Below are 16,703 nucleotides of genomic sequence, written 5' to 3'. Positions count from 1 at the left end.
GATCTTCGGGAGCATAACGTGATGTGGGATTCCAGTAAGAACCGAGTCGTGTTGATCGATTTCGATTGGTCAGGAAGGGATGGTGTTGATACGTATCCACCATTTATGAATGCTGAAATAGCATGGCCACCAGGAGCAGTGTGTGGCGAGCCGCTTCGAGTTGCCCATGATGCGTATTGGATTGCTTCGATAGCTGCCCGATTGACGTAAAAAATAAAAGCGATGGAGGGGGTCGGTGATGTGCTGCTTGAAACGATCGTGCTCAAAAGCGATGTAGGTGTTCTCGTGCTCTTCCGGAGAGATGTACTCAACAATTCCTTGCCGAGCGAGATCGTCAATGTCGATCTTCCTCGCTTGAAGCTGTGCGATGTGGTCGTTGGTGAGAGAGATCCACTGCCTAAACGTGTCGTGGGTGTAGCCCTTCTTGGCCATGTTGTTGCTGACCACGAGTAGCGGGCGAACGAGACGGCCCGAGTCCACCCACATGTGAATCTCGTTGGCTGCGATGTTATGCGACACCGTTGTGTAGAGATGGATCTCCCCGCTGCGCCGCTTCTTGCGATAGATCGTCAAGAACAGTGCGAAGTCATGGACGCATCCCAGCCAGTCTCCGTTGACGAAAACCTTGTGAAGGTTGTGTTTGTTAACCAGCGTCATGTCCTGAAGAATCGCCTCAGTCTTGATGAGCTGCTTGTCCTCCAACACGATGTGCTTGAGCACCTCCGACGATGAGGCCGACGTAATATCAGCGCTGACGCTCAGTTGCTTGCTCATGCCAACCTTAATTCCTGTATCCGCGGACGTAATGCCGCACATATACCCTGTTCCGGTTGGGTGCACCTGCCGAAGCGTAATAGCTCGCTCAGAAGACTTCGCGCTGTTGCCCTTGTTGAGTGTGTCAATGCTGCGGAACGTCGTGAGCACATTGAGCTTGTTCTTGTGGTGAAGCTGCTGCGAGGAGAGGCGGTTCTTGAATGTCATCTTGTTGACGGTAAGCGTCTTGTCTCCACTAACGATCGCATTCATCAACGCCTTCTCAAAGTCTTCCGCCTTGATGGCGCTCTTAAAAAGCGCGTGCAAATTGACGTCCATGAAGCTGGAGTTCTTGAACTTCTTCATGAACTGCCGTTTGAGTTTCTGATCAACCATGAAGTTGAACTGTGTCTTGAAGACTCGGGAGTAGGACATACCGGCATCGTTGATGCGCTTGTTCTTGTAGGAGTCTCGGTCGGTAGAGTCGAGTACCCGAGATGAACCAGCAGCATTCGGTGGATCATGTGTCCGAAGTAGGCGGCCTTCTTTTAGCGATCCTCAGGCCGGAGACCGATATGCGGAAGGAACTTTTTTTCTGGTCGATAGTCTGCTCGAGTCGCGCGAGTAAAAAGCGTTCGATGTTGAGGGCGTCGTCTTCGTCTTGTAAGAGTCGTAATACTTGAGGCATCGAGTCAGCACCTAGAGCACGTCGTCTTTATTGGTGATGACATTGACCGATCCGGCTGGTTCTCCCTTTTTCCCTGGGAACTCGTTCTTCAGAGTATTTGTTAATGTCCGGGTACTAGTTGGTCATGGCTCTCTCGAGAATATTGAGCATCTGCTTGTTGATGGGTTCTTCATCGTCGAATGAGTACGTGATGTACGAAATGATGTCCTTAGCGGAGTAGACCCCAAGCGCTCGGAAGAACATGAAGAATGGAACTTCGATTTCCTTAAACCCGGCCATGCTCATGTTGAGAACGATAGAGTGGTTGTTTAGGAGCTTGAGAACGCAGTTGTACGAATTCTCGAACCCGTCGCCCGGTTTGCTGATAATGTCTGCGCGGCAAATATCATTTTTGTGTCCCTCGTTGGCGAACTCGCGGCTCTCATTAGATCTCAAAGTTAGTTACTGGGTAATGGGAATAATAAACGCCAACACGTAGATTTGTGGCCGTCTTTTTGGAGTGATCGAATTATTATCAAAATCAACACACATACGAGTTTATAAGGAAAGCCAGGTGGATTTGTTTGCCTTTGCTCTTTGAGCGGTTCATTTTATCAAATCATTGAAAATATTCTCAAACTCTAAGTCGCAAAAAGAACGACCGGCGAATCTCTATTAACTAAATACGTAGCTCTCGTGGTTTAATAAATCCTCACTCTCTGAGTCGCTCTTAGCCATCGCACGAATACGATGGCTTCCTGATAAAGGACGTTCGATGTGATCAGTTAACATTCCGCGAAGGCGCATTCGACGTTTTTCCCGATAGTGGCGCTGCACTTCCAACCGCTTTGGTCTCATTCCATTTCCAAGAAGTTGAAGTCGTTTCAAATAGTTCGAGTAGTTCTCTCCGTCTTCATCGCGTAGCGGAAGGATCCGCACATGAAAGTTTGTAAGAGCGACGCAGGAGCGAAAGAACATGTCATAGTTATTCTTGTCTCATCGATACTTGTCGGAGCACATTGCCCACAACGTTGTCAGTCGCTCGAAGTAGTTTTCGACAATGACTCGGTCGTGGGCAATGCGATCATTTGTCCTGCCTTCATCCAGTGTCAGTTGCTGTAGTGGTCTTTTCTTGATTGGGGTAATCACGCGAAAGTCATCAGCTAAACCTTGATAGCCTTTGTCCGCAAGTACGCACCACGAATCCGGATACTTATCCTTCATCGGACCCTCATCCGTCATATTCCTTTCGCTTGAGCTCTTGAGAAGGTGCTGAAGGTGAAAGGCGTGGTTGTGACGGAAAATCTCAATATCGGCTTTGATACCAAGGTAATGCTTTGTACAGTTCAAGGCAAGCCCATTGGGTAATACTGACACATCTACCTTGTGACCATGAAGGTGATGCTTCGCACTGTAATACGACGCGCGCTCCTTCATTTTGCCCGACGGCATGTTACTCTGTTGGAAGGTAACATCTGTAGCGTAGCGGGGGTAGGGGTGGTGGTCAAACGTGTTACCACCGAGTACGAGCTGCTCCATTGTAAACTTATTAGCAACGGAAGCGACAAACCGGTCGTAAAGAAAAGGAGCAATAACCCCCGCGAATGATAAAATCATCTTCTGGAAGGCACCGGTCTTGAAGCGAAAGATACTGGCGACAACGTCCCACTTGCCGCAGTGCTTTAAGACGGTTAGAACCATGAAAAATACGTTCTTTGGAGTTTGTTCACATTTCCGACCGCGGCCAACGTTCCAATTCTCGCTGATGTGCATGCGAACTTGGCTCCAAAGCCGCTCGAACTCGTGATGAGAGAAGTTGATTAGGCGGCTGGGATTTTCGGGGTCGCTGGTGCGAAATGAGTGATAGATTGGGCACGGCGAGTCGACCTCGTCCTCCGGTTCGACGAGACACAGCGACGCTGCACTCGCACGAGCTGCTTGGCGGTGGGTATCCAGTTGAGTGAGCACTGACACACCTTGGGCAATATCTTGAGGTGACAGCGAGCGGTTGGCGGCTCTGGCAGAGCCTCTGCGGGTGCTTCTTTGGGAAGGTGCCATAGTGACCTATGATGTGCCGTGCAAATTCGAAATTGAGTGTGGATTGGTCGTATATGACGTCTCTTCAGCTAGTTATTAGATGCTGCCATCATGTTTTGATCCTCAGCGATTCTAGAAAATTCACCTGAAGTAGCGACACTAAGTAGTATTTTGGTATCTTCTGGAAACATCGCACCATTTAATTAATAGGCGTAGAGGTGATTTCGTGATTTGCTAGAAATGCAGTCCAGTGTTCAATATTTAAAACTAAGCTCTAAGGGTATGTGTAATCAAATCGCCGCACTATTCCACAAAAATAGTCGATTTGATGTAAATAATTGGTTTCACCGGGATCTAAGTATATCTGGTAAAAGCCACTGATCTCCTCGTTCTCCTGATGTGCAGGAAGTCTGGATCCGCGTCGAATTGACGTCAATATGTCAAGCTCAAAAAGTTGCTGTTTATTTTCGGCCCCGGCGACAGACCGAGTCAAATCGCCGCACCGTATGGTACAACTAATTTCATACAAAAAGTATCTACATCTTGGCCCTTTTTGCTGACTTCTTACCTCGCAGCACTTCGTTCTGGAGCCGGACCATCCGCCTTGCCTCTTTATCTCGCTCTCCAGCTTCTTTTCTCTCTTGGGCATTTTTTCGGCGCTGTTCAGTGGCTACGCGTTTGTCTTCCTTCAACTTGGCTGTGAGCAAACGTCTTTCAGCTGCCATGACACGTCTAGTGGCTTTGTCTTCCAACTGCATGAGCTTTCGGTTCTCGCTTAATCTTCGTTTCTCCCCTTTCTCAACGTTTGTTTTGCGTTTACGGTGCTCTTTCTCACGTTTTTTTCGCATGAATCTTCAAACTTCATTAGCGAGGTCTCGATGGAGTCACGTGTGAGTTCGTCTCTGCGTTCTTCTTCGGCAATACAGTCTGCGTGCGTAAGCAGCCTCTTAGCTCCAAGCTTGACGACCACTTTGTTTGGAGATCTTCCTTTAATTGGGGTTGGCTTTACGAGGTCCCTATACGCGATTGAGTACATTCGAAAGCCGTGTACATCTAGACCGTTGTTTTTGAGGCGCCGCAACCCTTGATCTTCAATTTCTTCAAGTGGCAGTGGGTTTTGGACGGCGATGAACTTTGCGTACTTCGATTCCAGCACAGAATCCTTCGAACAGTCCATATTCAACGATTCTAAGACTCTTTGCTTTTTTACAGGCCACATACCTGTCGATCTCCAGGAGCCAATAATGTTTAGCGGTGTAAACGCTTCCAGCATCGCTTTCCCAATTACCTCAGAACGACAATGGCGAGGTAATGAAGCACCTCCTGTACTTCTTGACCATTCAAGTATGATGTCTCTCCAATTGGACTTGAACGAACGAAAACAGCCAGCGTCAAGCGGCAGCAGTACGTGAGTTGTATGTGGCGGAAAACTTAGAAGATGGATTCCATTAGAAATACATTTCCGTCGAACAGGTAGCCTCACGTGAGATGCGTGGTTGTCCAAAATCAAAAGGACAGGTCGGGATGCAGGAATATGCTCAATGAAGTGGTCGATCCATTCTTCGAAGATGTCGCTATCAATAAACGCGCTTGGTGTCGAAGTACCCTTGCTTCCTGGTGGAGCACCGTTTAGAAAGTCACTCGGAAACCCCACTCCCTTGAAGATAAATAAGGGAGACTCAAGGCTCCAGTAGCACTTATAGCTGACAGGACGGTAGTGTTTTCTCGATCCTGGCCAATTTGAACTGCAACACTCTTTGCACCTTTTTTCGTGATGACCTTCTTGGGGGCTCCACCTAGAGGGTCTACGCCAGTCTAGTCACAGTTGTATATTTGAGCTGGAGTAATTGGATGGTTCTTTATAAAGTCTGAATACTCAGCAAAAAAGTACTCAATCTCAGACCTTTCAGTCGCGTTCACCCGCGCACTATCAAGAATTCTAGCCTTGCGGACGGTGAGTCTAGTCGAGTGGCGGCTCAGAAACGAAGAGATCCACTTGGTCGAGGGTCCATACGGTCCGAATTGATGTGCTCTTCCATCGCTGATAGCATCGAGAACAATGGCTTTGAGGTGAAGTCGTGTTGCAGGAAAGCCTCGTCGAGCTCTGTCCAGAAGCCCTTCGACGAGGGCATCTTCTTCAACATCTCGAAGAGCACTTGTTCGACCTGGTTTGACTCCGATTTGCTGTCCGGCCAAGTACCTACCGATGGCCTTGGCCGAAACACCAAATACCCGTTCGGCCGCCCGCTTGGAGAGTCGCTCGGGGCCATTGGAGGTGACAGCAGCTAGAGCAGCGCGTAAGTCCATCTCCGTCCATTTCTTCCTTGTTGTCTCCTCATTTTGAAGGCTCAGTGAGCCGGGGAAGGACTTCCGTTTAGGAATCGACGGCATCTTGAGGCTGTGGTTGGTGATCGAAGGCTCGCAAAACGGTAAATGATGTTCTTCCGAAGCGTTGGATTCGGAATAGAGTAGTGGTTTTGCGGTACGAGTCTCTGCGGGGACGCTAGAATCGATTGTTGGACGACAAATAGCTTCGCACAAAGGATACCTGTAACACACCATGGTTGAAGCACAAGTTGAAGCTAAATATACTGTAGTTTGTATGGTCATGCTACCAACGGGAACAAAATCGCATAGTGCGGCGATTTGGTTCACTGCGGCGATTTGGTTACAAATACCCTTATTGTACTTCATGCTCTCCATGTTGATGATGATGTACTGATTGCCCTTGATCACGAAGTATCCTCCCAAATCGGATGGATCTTCCTCAGGAGCTAAGGCTAAATGCATCCTCATAATTAGTAATCAGTGGTGATCTGTACCTCCTATCAAAAATTATTATTATTTGTACGAGGTCACCTTCACATTCAGAAATTACAAAACTGATGGGTATTCCTTTTCACACCCCCGGGTCGTTTTTCACATGCCCCCAAACTTTACGCGCTGTCCTCGTGGCGCTGCATCTGGTCGCGGTGGTGAAGCGCCTGGATCTCAATGTCCTTGCGTAGCAGCTGCAGTTCCAATTCGTGAATCCTGTTGACGTCCTTGGCATGAGCGTTTTTGAGCTGAGCGATCTCTTCTTCTCAAGCTGAGCCATTTTTTCGACATGAGCGGCCTTAGCAGCGACAATTGCATTGAACCAACCGTTACCAGGATCAAATACTTGAGTGAGAATCCTTTTGGTCTCATTATGAAACGCTGGCTCTTTGAGCAGTTCGTCCATGCCGATGGTCGGCTCTCGCTCTTGAGGCAAAATGTGGAATGCTCCTGGAGCCTGGCTCGGCAATTTGAATCCAACACTCGTGCTATACAAGTGAAATGCATCCTCATAATTAATAGGTGAGTGGATTTGCACCTATATCAATAACTATTAATTGTACGAGGTCACCTTTCACAACCGGAAATTACGAAACTGATAGGTGCTCTTTTTCACATGCCAGAATCTGGCACTTTTTCACACGTCCCCCAAACTACTCGCTGTTCTCGTGGCGAGGCATCTGATCGCGGTGGCGAAGCGCCTGAATCTCCATATCCTTGCGTAGCAGCTGCAGTTCCAGCTCATGGATTCTGATGACGTCCTTGGCATGTGTTTCCTTCAGCTGAGCTACTTCCTTGGCATGCGGGTCCTTAAGATTAAGTAAATCTGTCAACCACGCAACTCTGAGATCACTATTCCCGCGAGTGTTTTCGATCTCTTTCTTTGCAAACTTGGCTTCGGCAATCAGTTCGAGTTCTTTCAACTTCTTGTCGAAGTCGAAGCAGGGAAACTCATCCGCGATGAGGTTGTAAATGTGTTTCAGCTCGTGTTATAAAATGAAATTATCTTGAGACTTCAAGTCTCTCGAACAGGATCGTAGATCACGACTTCTCTGTATTTTTTGAAGTGCAACTCATCGCGTATCCATCGACAAGTTTGAGCAAGCGACGTTCAGTATCGTCCAAACATCCTTTTGGCACCAGTAGAATCCACTTCAAGTTCACGTTGGGCGTGTATCGTCCATAGTGAGACTTCAAATTCTTGTATCGTTGGGGAAAGTCTTCGGAAAGGCCCAACTTTCCAATGCGATACGGTCCGTAGCTTTCTGGAGGATACTCAGTTTTGTTGAGGCCCATCGTCTCATACAAGTCAGACACCCGGTCAAAGTCGACGAAGTACAGCCCGCAGAGCTTTAGATTGAGGATAACCTTCAAAAGATCACTTGCTACATCGCACCGCTCTTCATCTGAACCAAGTTGATGCGCATACAAAATTCGCAAACTCCAGCTAACCATCTTCGAGCGGTTCTCGTTCCCACTTGAAGATACGAAGATAACACAAATTAACCCTTGATATGTCAGGCACACGAAGTCTCGATCGACGGTAGACCGCTGGTCGTTTAAACTTTCGGAGACAATGACGTAGTCGACACCTTTTTGATACTTGGATTCATCCGAGAGTATTGTCTTGACTAAGCTCTGCATCCCGAAGAACGTGCCAATGTCCTTCGTTTTGAACAGGATTTTCTCCATCGAACGTTCACCACGCACCGCGACATCTACGACACTTCCATCGGCGTTGCAAAACAGCTCATGCTGTTCAAGGCGAATAAGTGGATACTCTATGCCAGCGAAAATACTGGTGGACTACTGTCGATCGTGCTGGCGGACTCTGTACATGTATTGGCGATCGTGCTGGCGGATACTGTACTGGCGATCGTGTTAGCGGACTCTGTACTGGCGATCGTGTTAGCGGACTCTGTACTGGCGATCGGGCGAAATGCAAACGCCTCCACATCGTCAGCGTGGTCATCGTAGTCATCAATCTCGGCTTTTCATTCTCCAGCGCTTTGAAGAGATTGCTTCTTATCTGGCATAACTGTGCGAACGTCAGATTCTTCTGTCAAGCGAGCGACCACGCTACGCAGTTTAGCTTTTTGTCGTTTCTTGGTCTTGCGTGGGTTGAGCATCAGCGACACAGCTTATCAATGTTGTAGATATCAATGAGCTTGACGTAGACCGCCATCGTCGCAGAGTTGAACTCGGGGTTCTCCTCTCCTTGGTCGTCGACTAGAAGAAGATCGAGCACCTGGCCAGTATTATCGCCACGGCGCACCACGACGCGATGATTGAGGAGGTATTTCTTCACCAGCATCACCTGCGTTGTGCCGCGCACGCGGACGCGGTAGATGGCGTTGACCCGCGCGAGGTTGAGCCATTCGTCCAGGTCGCCATCGAACAGACGCAGATCGTCGTTGTGAAACTTGGCTCGGAGCTCTTCCATGTCCGCCGGCTGCTGCAGAGAGGCGTTACCGCAACCACAATACGACAAGACGACAGAAAATAGCGCAACCTTATGACCTAAAGCAACCACAAAACCATATGTTCACTGGTAATTTATTTTAAATTACATTGCCACGTCGTCGTCGTCACCATTATTGCCAATACATAACGCGATAGCGTACGAGCACTCCCTAAATTTAGAGATATGTTAACCACATTAAGTGCATGTATCCAACTTATTAGTGTGTTTACTACGCAGTTTCCGTGTGGTACACATTTTTAGCACTTAGCATATTTCGCAAAGATCCAAGCACAGCGCAACAATGGACGGACGTTTGCTGGCACGTGAGCTGGTACGCGCACGAGTTGGCGAGTTTATGGACATGACGAACAAGCTAGATAAGATCGGCATGGGTCTGGAAAAGATACTAAGAGCTCAGATGGAGCTGTTGTCTCGTATTGAGGACAACGAGGAGAACATCTACGCGTTGGCTTCAGAAATGGGCGACATCGGCGTGGTTCACGACGGAAACCTCTCGTTCGGGGTGCTGCTAGAGATGGCAGTCAACAAATTGAATAGCTAGTGCTAAGTATTGTCTGTATTAAGCCTTAATACAGCTTCAACGTCCTACTTTAGTTCTTTCAGTAGCTGATCCTGAATTTTCTTCATCCTTTCCACTTTGCCACGAGCCATGGGGCTCTCGCGTGACTTACATAGGATCAACCACAGCATTCGCAGACGCATAACCTGTACGTCGGTCTTGGAAATGTTATTGTGCTGCCATTGAAGATTCCCATGTACATAACTGAAAGCCTGTGCCACAACAAACACTCCACAGCTCGCGTAGTCAGGTTGCTGCGGAACTTCGACCCACTGAATCGGATCTATGCGTAGTTTAGTTGTGGGTGTCGACGCTTGGCACCATCGCTTCACGAAACCGCGAAGCCCTTCCATAACGACCTTATTCTCCTGGTCCTTAATGCCCTTCCAAACTTCCTCCATATCCTCATGGTACTCTTCGTCGATGAGGGGCTCATACAGGTAGGGATGTACCCGTAAAATATCAGCACTTTCCAGATAGTGTAATGTCGTGATTACGACTCCCCCATGGCTCCTTTTCAAATTGACCGGCTGGATGATAAACTTGGTATCGGTTATAAGTTTCTTTGGTGTCTTTGGCCTCCCAGTTGACGTCGTGTGCGATGACAGCACGTGACATTTCTCTGCCGTGGAACCAATGACCTCAAGGCAGAAGTCAATTGGGCTATCATTCAGCCAGCCTTTACACAGGGCACCCACCACGTTTTCAAATGTGATGAAGCACCCTCTAGAAGGCGTCACAAATTCAGCACTCAGGCGACATGACGCGAATTTCGAAATGACCTCATTTGCCATGGCCCAATGCCGGGCGCGCACAGCGTCCGAAGACAAACCACTAGTTCCAGTCTCCACAGCAAGGAAGTCCACATCTGAGACAATCTTTCGCCAATCCTGCTCTAACCATTTCCGGTCTTCGAACCATTGACGCACCTTGGTCTTCACATAATAGAATGTTGTTGCAGCGCCCACGTACTGTCTAGAGCAAACTGTTGTTAGTGCAACCATACTTCGGCAACCTTAATTTATAGCAACCATATCGATACAGCAACCTTACCCGCTAAACTTCCACAGGTTGGGATCGATAGACGCCACGAGATCGAGCTGGATGCCTGCTTCTTGATGGAATAATCAAGTGGGTCTGGTTCCCGCAGTTCAGCTCTAGCGGTCCCGGAATTACAAATGGATGCATATATGCTGCTGGTCTCATTGCCTCCCAGCCGCATTCAATAGTACGTGCCCTGAGGTACGCGTCGTCCAGCTGAACTAAATACTTGTTCACCATTTCTGCCACAAGTATCATACTTGACGTGTTCCGTGCCCAGATGACAAACTCGTAGAGCTGCACCGTCAGGTCGCTAGGGTACTTGTGCACGGCGAGACGAGTCGCAATCTTTGTCTGTCTCAGTTGCTTGGGGTTTGATCGTGTTTTTCCTTTCGTTTTCGGCTTTGGAACGTTTATAATATCCACTTGTCGAGCTGGTACGTCTGAACCTGGAGGTGTCGGTGTATCAGCTTGTTCAAGCCCGCCATGTTCAGCTTTATTAGGTCCACAGAAACTTGCAAAACGAGGCGTTTGAGGGGTTGCTGCTGGTTCGCGTTATCTTCCACGCTCAAAACTTGTTCTGAATCCACTAGAGAAATCTCTGCTTTCTGCGTTTGTGGTATGGGCTCACCATCGCTGCTACCATCTGTCACACCTTCCGTATTTTGTAGCGCATTCATGAGATTAGTTGTAGACAGATCAGAAGGAGGATTTAGAAACGAGTACAGCTCAGCTTCGGCCTCATCGTCTTCGTTGTCGCCAATGTCCCTAGTGTTAGCAGTAGCAGCCTCCCTCCTGCTCAACCCAGCTTCCACAGTCTCTTTCCAAGCTTTAAGCTCCTGATAGAAATCGGCACTGGACAACTCGGAGAGATGCTTGAGCAGTGGTTCTAACATCGCCTTCGCGTATGAATATTTTTCAGCTGACGTAAGCACAACTTGTTTGGCACATTCACCCCGGCGTAGTCGAATATATACAACTTCTCTCTTATCATCTGACGGCGTGTGCGACTTCCGTTCCTCAGCTGATTGGTCACTACTGTCCGGCAACCTTATGCGCTTCGGCAACTTTAACTTTGACATGTTCACAATAGGTTGTAGGGCGTTGGCCGCAGAAGTCAGTTCATCCTTGACGTCTAGCGCTTCAAAAGTACTCCAGCGCTCAAGGACTGAGATACCAGGTAATATCTGGAATTCATGGCCCTCGCTCGCTACATGCATCAGATGACAGCATGGCAAGTGGTGGCTTGAGTAGAATAGGCATGTTTATGTCCAATCCACGTCGTCGCACTCAAAAACATGGTGTGAATAATAAACTTTCCATTTCGAAACTGGTTTTTCATGCATGCAAGTTGTTCTTTCATTCCCATTCACGAATCCCTCCCATTCATTTCTCACTTTCTCCAACATGTACGGTGAAAGCCTCCTTGCCACCGCTCGCAAGAATGAAGGCACAGTCTTCGGCAATCGCGATGATGAATGCTGCTTCTCAATTGCAGATACTATCTGACGCGTAATAATCATCTGGTGCTGGAGTAAGCCCGCCAATGTCTTGTCAATTCTTGTCTTGAGCCCGAGAAGCATCTTCAAGTATTTCCAGTTAGACTCGATCCTGTTAGTGGTCGTATTCCCAGCAGTAAAGTGTTTCCCATGTGCGTAGTTCGACCACATAATGCGGCAGGAATGCCAGTTTTTTCTCGAAATAGGCGAAGAACGCGCTTTTCCTTGCGGCTCTGCAGTATTCCTTCAGCGCATCATAGCCGGATTGATACGCGTCCTGCGTTCGACTAACGCAGAGAATAGAATAGTTAGTTGTTAGTGTGTAGATATTTTTTCACAGTAAACGTACCAGTAGAGCAACTTCGTCATCAAATCGAGTAAATCTTCTCTATCAGCAACCCTCAGCCGGAATTCTTTACGTTTCACCACCTTTTTTTCAATAGGTTATAGCATGAAACTGACACAATACAATTTGTGCGTTTGGAAGGGTCTGCTCGAGAACCTGCCATTCCACGAAATCTTTGTCGATCACCACGCTCTTGACGTCTTTCCATCCCGGATTCTTTTCCTTGAAATATTTCAAGATCGAACTAATCGTGACTGCGTTCTCGTTCAGACACATGAAGTCTACTACAGGGAAACCTCTGCCCGTACACGTAGTGACGACCAAACTTCCTACAAAACAAAACAATTATAATCATAGTACGGTTGTAATAAGATTTAAAGTCGCGTTAAGGGTTACCGTACAATCAATATGGTTGCTTTAGCATACTCACCCAAATGGTAGCCGAGGTTGTTTGTAGAGTGAGTGAAGTCCATCGTCAAGTATTCCCCCCACCGATCGAACATCATCTTCTGTACCTTCGTCTGCATGAGCACACCACACGTGATATCCAACTGGTCTTGGATGACAAGCACGTCGCTGCCGTCCAGCTGTCGAAGAGCATGAAGCAAGTCCTTCATTCTATCTTGAGCTGAATCTTGCCTCATGATACTTCGGATAAGGTTTCTGGTTTGCTGTGGCGTCACTTTACAGACTGTATAACGTTAGATTATCATAATATATACCGATAAGATTGAATAATAACAAAGTCGTCCGAAACAAAGTTACTAACCAATGCGGTCGTTCAGGAAATTGGTAATGTGAGTCGAAGAAACACGTGCATCAGTCAATGTCTTCACATCCTCAAGATCTTGATTGTCGAGTGGCAGCGTAGCTGTTGTCAAGTAACTCGAAGCTTGGGTTTCGCTGTTGGAATGTGAGTGGGTATGGTTCTGAAACAGCAGAAGTTAATAGATATTAGCATCGTAATTACATAGACATAATCGTAATTATAACATTAGTGACCAAACCTGGTTCCGAAGCACAATTTCGTAGTGGTTGCCCAAAACGCGACAAACAATTGCCGTTAGTCGCGCCGAGCATTTGCAGTACCGCTGCTTGCGATTGCGATGCCCCTTGGACCTTGATTTTTGGGAAACACCGTGAGTGCACCGATAGATCCTTTGCGAGTACTCGAATGTGACAGGTATTTGGTCTTGGTGCGTTCTAAAACCAAATAAAAACACAGCGGAGCTTCGTCAATACTTTTATACAGATAATAGCATATTAACACTCATACTTGTTGTATGATTCCGTTCTTTCTGAACTCCGCACGCGAAATTTTAAATTATTCTTCTCCATGTACTCCGTGAACTGCTTTTCGAAATCACGCCACGACGAAATTGTTGTCTTTGGTGCGAACGGAGGGACTACGTTTACAATTTTGTCCCCGTCATTGTTCATCGAGTCGATCTCTTCAAGATGTTTGCTTCTTCGAACCCTAGGCGTGTACTCGCCTAAAGACCCTGATTGGCCGGCAGATCGGGACTCCTCATGCTCGTCATTATCCGAATGATCCGAACGTGGAACTGTTTTCTGTTTCTTCAGCGGTCGGGACGGCAATGGCAAATGCGGGGATACGCGGCTCAGCGTGGCCTCAAACTTGTCACCTGTCAATAGCAACCATTAGCAAAATTCTGCTATTCTTACAGCAACCATATAAGCCATAAAGAAACCTTACATGATGTTGCCTTTGCCGCGCCCTTCTGCTTTGTCTTGACGCCCTTCTTGTGCTGCTTAAGCGCTACATATCAAACAGCACACGCACATATTTATAAATAAAAAGCAAACAACGCATAAATAATAGTATAGGCCATTACCGGTAGTAGTCAGGTCACCCCCATCGGATCCGGATCGCGAATGGCCCCCCTCTTCGTAATCTTCATCCTCACCAGCGGAAGCGTCTTGGTCCTTGCTATCATCGCTGCTGTCGTCGTCACCTTCGATGCCTAGAGCCGTGTACAGATCTCGCAGCTTCGTCAGTCGCTGGCGATTCTTCGCTACACACAATCATTCAACGGTCAAGCTAAACGACCAAGAAACCGGAAATACTAGCTATCTGTCGCTTACCGGGTGCGTTGGCATCTTGCGCTCGATTCATGGGTCTCGTCACTTCGTCCACGTCGTATCAGAAGCTGGCGTCCTGGTGCCACGTGTCACCCGGGTTCTTCCCGCACCAACGCAATTTCTGAAATTGGAGGCTTAGAATGATCGTACTTAAAAGAAACGTACTTAATGCGGAAGTGTTATTTTTGGATTTTTAATTTGCAGGTAATTTATGAATTTGGGTAATGCAACCATTACGGCGTTAAAACGACCCTAAATGTCTCAAATTATGGTTGCGGTACCCACTCCGGCTGCTGCAAGTCACGAAGTGTACAAAAAACGGAAGATCACAAAACCAGCTGAGTGGTTACTCTCTCGGTATGTTGTTGCTCGTCATGAGTCCAAAGATCGGTGTGAGCTAGACTGCATATAGTGCGTCGTTACCTATGCATGTCATGGCGTTCGAAGCCTCTCGTTCAGTTCTCACCCTCGCATTTGATAGCCTACTCTGCTGGAACGTTCACCACCATCGTTCCGCGATTATTTTGTCGCCCTTTAGAATTCCAAGCGAAAGAGACTACACTTGTATGTTCCAGTCGCTGTCGAGATGACTGTGTATGCGTCGCAATCAAGTTGATTCCGACATCACCCGCTTTCGCGTTCAGCATGAAGATGAGCGACTTGGCATATGACTGAGAGAACCGATTCATCGCGTTCTGTCGAATACTTCCTCCGACCGAGTCATCCAAGCGCACACAGCCAAACCCGTTGATGTCGCAGTAGTGCTCCAACAGGTTGTGCTGCTTCAGAAACTGGCTGGAAATTAGAATCGGAAGCTCCTCACTAGAGTGATCCACACTGTGAGGAGGGGTGTTTCCCCTAGTCAATGCGTTGTACCAGCCAATTCAAAGCGTCGGACAATACTTCTTGAAACTATACGGTACATGATCTGGCAAGGGTTCCAGGCGCTCTACCAAGATTCCTCGAAGCTCAAGAACAGGTGCGGCAAAGGCAGTCACCTTTCGCAATATCAGGAGCCTCTGCCAGCTCCGCGCATTCGCGGTCGACGGTGGTGGCCAATGCTTCACTGGAGACGCCGATGACCTCGTGTCTTAAGTGCCGGATGCCGTTCGAAAACTCCACTGCCGCCTTCTGCCGGGACTGTGGCCACCCACAACCGACTGGTACCGTCGCAACAGCGCAGCGAGTGAGCGAGGGACGCGACTCGTTCGGAAAGCAAGCTGTTGCGTTTTAGATCTCGTTGTGAAAGTGTTGATGACATACTAGTAGTAGTATGGTTAGCCCACTTTGTTCAGGTCGATGTGCCTTCGGATGCGTTTGCAAAGCTGGGAGCATCAGCCGATATCCCGATGCTCCAAGTGGTGTTGGCCAAGTCGCGTTATCCCCGGCGTCCATTACTTACGTACTTGCGCCTCTATCGAAACAGCCTGGCGAGACGAATGTCTCTCTTGTTCAAGGTGTTGTGTCTGCCTTGAACAGCGGTGCGGCTGTTTCAACTGATATTTTTGAGTTTCAAGACGTGAAATTGACTTTCTTTTAAGACGGGCTGGTCTTTTGGATTCGCGCACAACATAAGTATATCGTATTTCGAACAGTCTCAAGTTAATCCGAAGTACGAGTTTCAAATGCCAGTTGCTGGCTTCGATTGGGGTGTCATGGTGCTGTTGGATGGTTCTGTTGTAGTTCCACGATCAAAGAATGGATCTCTCGCTTTTTCGCTCGTGTCATCATGGGGGTCAACATGTCGTGTCAATCTTCGCAGCCGAGTCGCAGGTTGTCGTGAAAAGATCAGTTCTTTTTTCGCAAAACGTCTTTTACAAGCTTTAGCACATTACGATGCGACCGGTTGGATGGAACAAATTGACATCAATTTGTGCCCTACTACTGCTACGACCTGTAAAAGTTTTGCGAGTATAAACGGAGAAATAGCGAGAAATCTTGCTCAGACTACAAATTCTGTGGATATTTTAATGTATTCTGAAACGGGGGGTCAAAGTTCAGTGATAAATGCTGACGCGTCCGCAAGTGCTACTTATATGCCGACTTTGTCCGCGATGGATACTGGTGGAATTGCAATTATTATTGGCACAAAACTGGCGGTGTTTCCATCGACTTTTCGTATCTGGATCAAAGGATATGGCATCTCTCAAAGTGCAATCGATGCTGCATCGTCAGGCTTGTTTTGGTGGTGGTTAATGATAATGCTACACCTGCCACTTTCGACGCTGTTGTGCCAGGATCGAGTTATAGTCTACAGTTGGTGCTATCACTCTCCCAAGCCAGCTCTTACTACAGCTTTACCAGTGTAACAGGCTAGTGTGGCACGATGTAGTCACGACGGTTGCGGGTGAGATCTTCCAGCAGGACCGGTGGATGAACGGCTCCGACGAAGAGTC

At 47.8% G+C, this 16,703-nt stretch overlaps 10 protein-coding genes across 10 annotated transcripts; 2 read left to right on the top strand and 8 right to left on the bottom strand.

Moving 5' to 3' along the window:
• Window positions 1-69: 69 nt before the first annotated feature.
• On the bottom strand, window positions 70-1,277 carry PPTG_14927 (hypothetical protein; the record flags this gene model as incomplete). The annotated part of the gene is made up of 2 exons (XM_008912272.1): window positions 70-1,137; window positions 1,191-1,277. The coding sequence occupies 2 exons, from the start codon at window positions 1,275-1,277 to the stop codon at window positions 70-72; spliced, it is 1,155 nt and encodes a 384-aa protein (XP_008910520.1).
• Window positions 1,278-1,555: 278 nt separating this feature from the next.
• On the bottom strand, window positions 1,556-2,030 carry PPTG_14926 (hypothetical protein; the record flags this gene model as incomplete). The annotated part of the gene is made up of 2 exons (XM_008912271.1): window positions 1,556-1,859; window positions 1,975-2,030. 2 exons carry the CDS (start codon window positions 2,028-2,030, stop codon window positions 1,556-1,558), a joined length of 360 nt encoding a protein of 119 aa, XP_008910519.1.
• Window positions 2,031-2,416: 386 nt separating this feature from the next.
• PPTG_14925 (hypothetical protein) lies at window positions 2,417-3,478 on the bottom strand (the record flags this gene model as incomplete). The annotated part of the gene is made up of 1 exon (XM_008912270.1): window positions 2,417-3,478. One exon carries the CDS (start codon window positions 3,476-3,478, stop codon window positions 2,417-2,419), a length of 1,062 nt encoding a protein of 353 aa, XP_008910518.1.
• A 515-nt stretch (window positions 3,479-3,993) lies between these two features.
• Window positions 3,994-4,305, bottom strand: PPTG_23646 (hypothetical protein; the record flags this gene model as incomplete). Its single annotated transcript, XM_008912269.1, has 1 exon — window positions 3,994-4,305. One exon carries the CDS (start codon window positions 4,303-4,305, stop codon window positions 3,994-3,996), a length of 312 nt encoding a protein of 103 aa, XP_008910517.1.
• Window positions 4,306-6,393: 2,088 nt separating this feature from the next.
• Window positions 6,394-7,966, bottom strand: PPTG_14924 (hypothetical protein; the record flags this gene model as incomplete). Its single annotated transcript, XM_008912268.1, has 4 exons — window positions 6,394-6,536; window positions 6,602-6,762; window positions 6,932-7,257; window positions 7,415-7,966. 4 exons carry the CDS (start codon window positions 7,964-7,966, stop codon window positions 6,394-6,396), a joined length of 1,182 nt encoding a protein of 393 aa, XP_008910516.1.
• A 60-nt stretch (window positions 7,967-8,026) lies between these two features.
• PPTG_23645 (hypothetical protein) lies at window positions 8,027-8,251 on the top strand (the record flags this gene model as incomplete). The annotated part of the gene is made up of 1 exon (XM_008912267.1): window positions 8,027-8,251. One exon carries the CDS (start codon window positions 8,027-8,029, stop codon window positions 8,249-8,251), a length of 225 nt encoding a protein of 74 aa, XP_008910515.1.
• Window positions 8,252-8,402: 151 nt separating this feature from the next.
• PPTG_14923 (hypothetical protein) lies at window positions 8,403-8,717 on the bottom strand (the record flags this gene model as incomplete). The annotated part of the gene is made up of 1 exon (XM_008912266.1): window positions 8,403-8,717. One exon carries the CDS (start codon window positions 8,715-8,717, stop codon window positions 8,403-8,405), a length of 315 nt encoding a protein of 104 aa, XP_008910514.1.
• A 322-nt stretch (window positions 8,718-9,039) lies between these two features.
• PPTG_14922 (hypothetical protein) lies at window positions 9,040-9,296 on the top strand (the record flags this gene model as incomplete). The annotated part of the gene is made up of 2 exons (XM_008912265.1): window positions 9,040-9,203; window positions 9,272-9,296. 2 exons carry the CDS (start codon window positions 9,040-9,042, stop codon window positions 9,294-9,296), a joined length of 189 nt encoding a protein of 62 aa, XP_008910513.1.
• A 48-nt stretch (window positions 9,297-9,344) lies between these two features.
• On the bottom strand, window positions 9,345-11,579 carry PPTG_14921 (hypothetical protein; the record flags this gene model as incomplete). The annotated part of the gene is made up of 3 exons (XM_008912264.1): window positions 9,345-10,289; window positions 10,381-10,853; window positions 10,991-11,579. The coding sequence occupies 3 exons, from the start codon at window positions 11,577-11,579 to the stop codon at window positions 9,345-9,347; spliced, it is 2,007 nt and encodes a 668-aa protein (XP_008910512.1).
• A 394-nt stretch (window positions 11,580-11,973) lies between these two features.
• Window positions 11,974-14,341, bottom strand: PPTG_14920 (hypothetical protein; the record flags this gene model as incomplete). Its single annotated transcript, XM_008912263.1, has 10 exons — window positions 11,974-12,145; window positions 12,208-12,287; window positions 12,328-12,533; window positions 12,635-12,886; window positions 12,974-13,133; window positions 13,212-13,407; window positions 13,481-13,850; window positions 13,922-13,984; window positions 14,061-14,240; window positions 14,311-14,341. 10 exons carry the CDS (start codon window positions 14,339-14,341, stop codon window positions 11,974-11,976), a joined length of 1,710 nt encoding a protein of 569 aa, XP_008910511.1.
• Window positions 14,342-16,703: the final 2,362 nt, after the last annotated feature.

The sequence above is a fragment of the Phytophthora parasitica genome, assembly GCF_000247585.1.
Source record: "Phytophthora parasitica INRA-310 unplaced genomic scaffold supercont2.45, whole genome shotgun sequence".
Taxonomy (NCBI): domain Eukaryota; phylum Oomycota; class Peronosporomycetes; order Peronosporales; family Peronosporaceae; genus Phytophthora; species Phytophthora nicotianae.
This window is presented reverse-complemented; position numbering and strand designations above follow the sequence as displayed.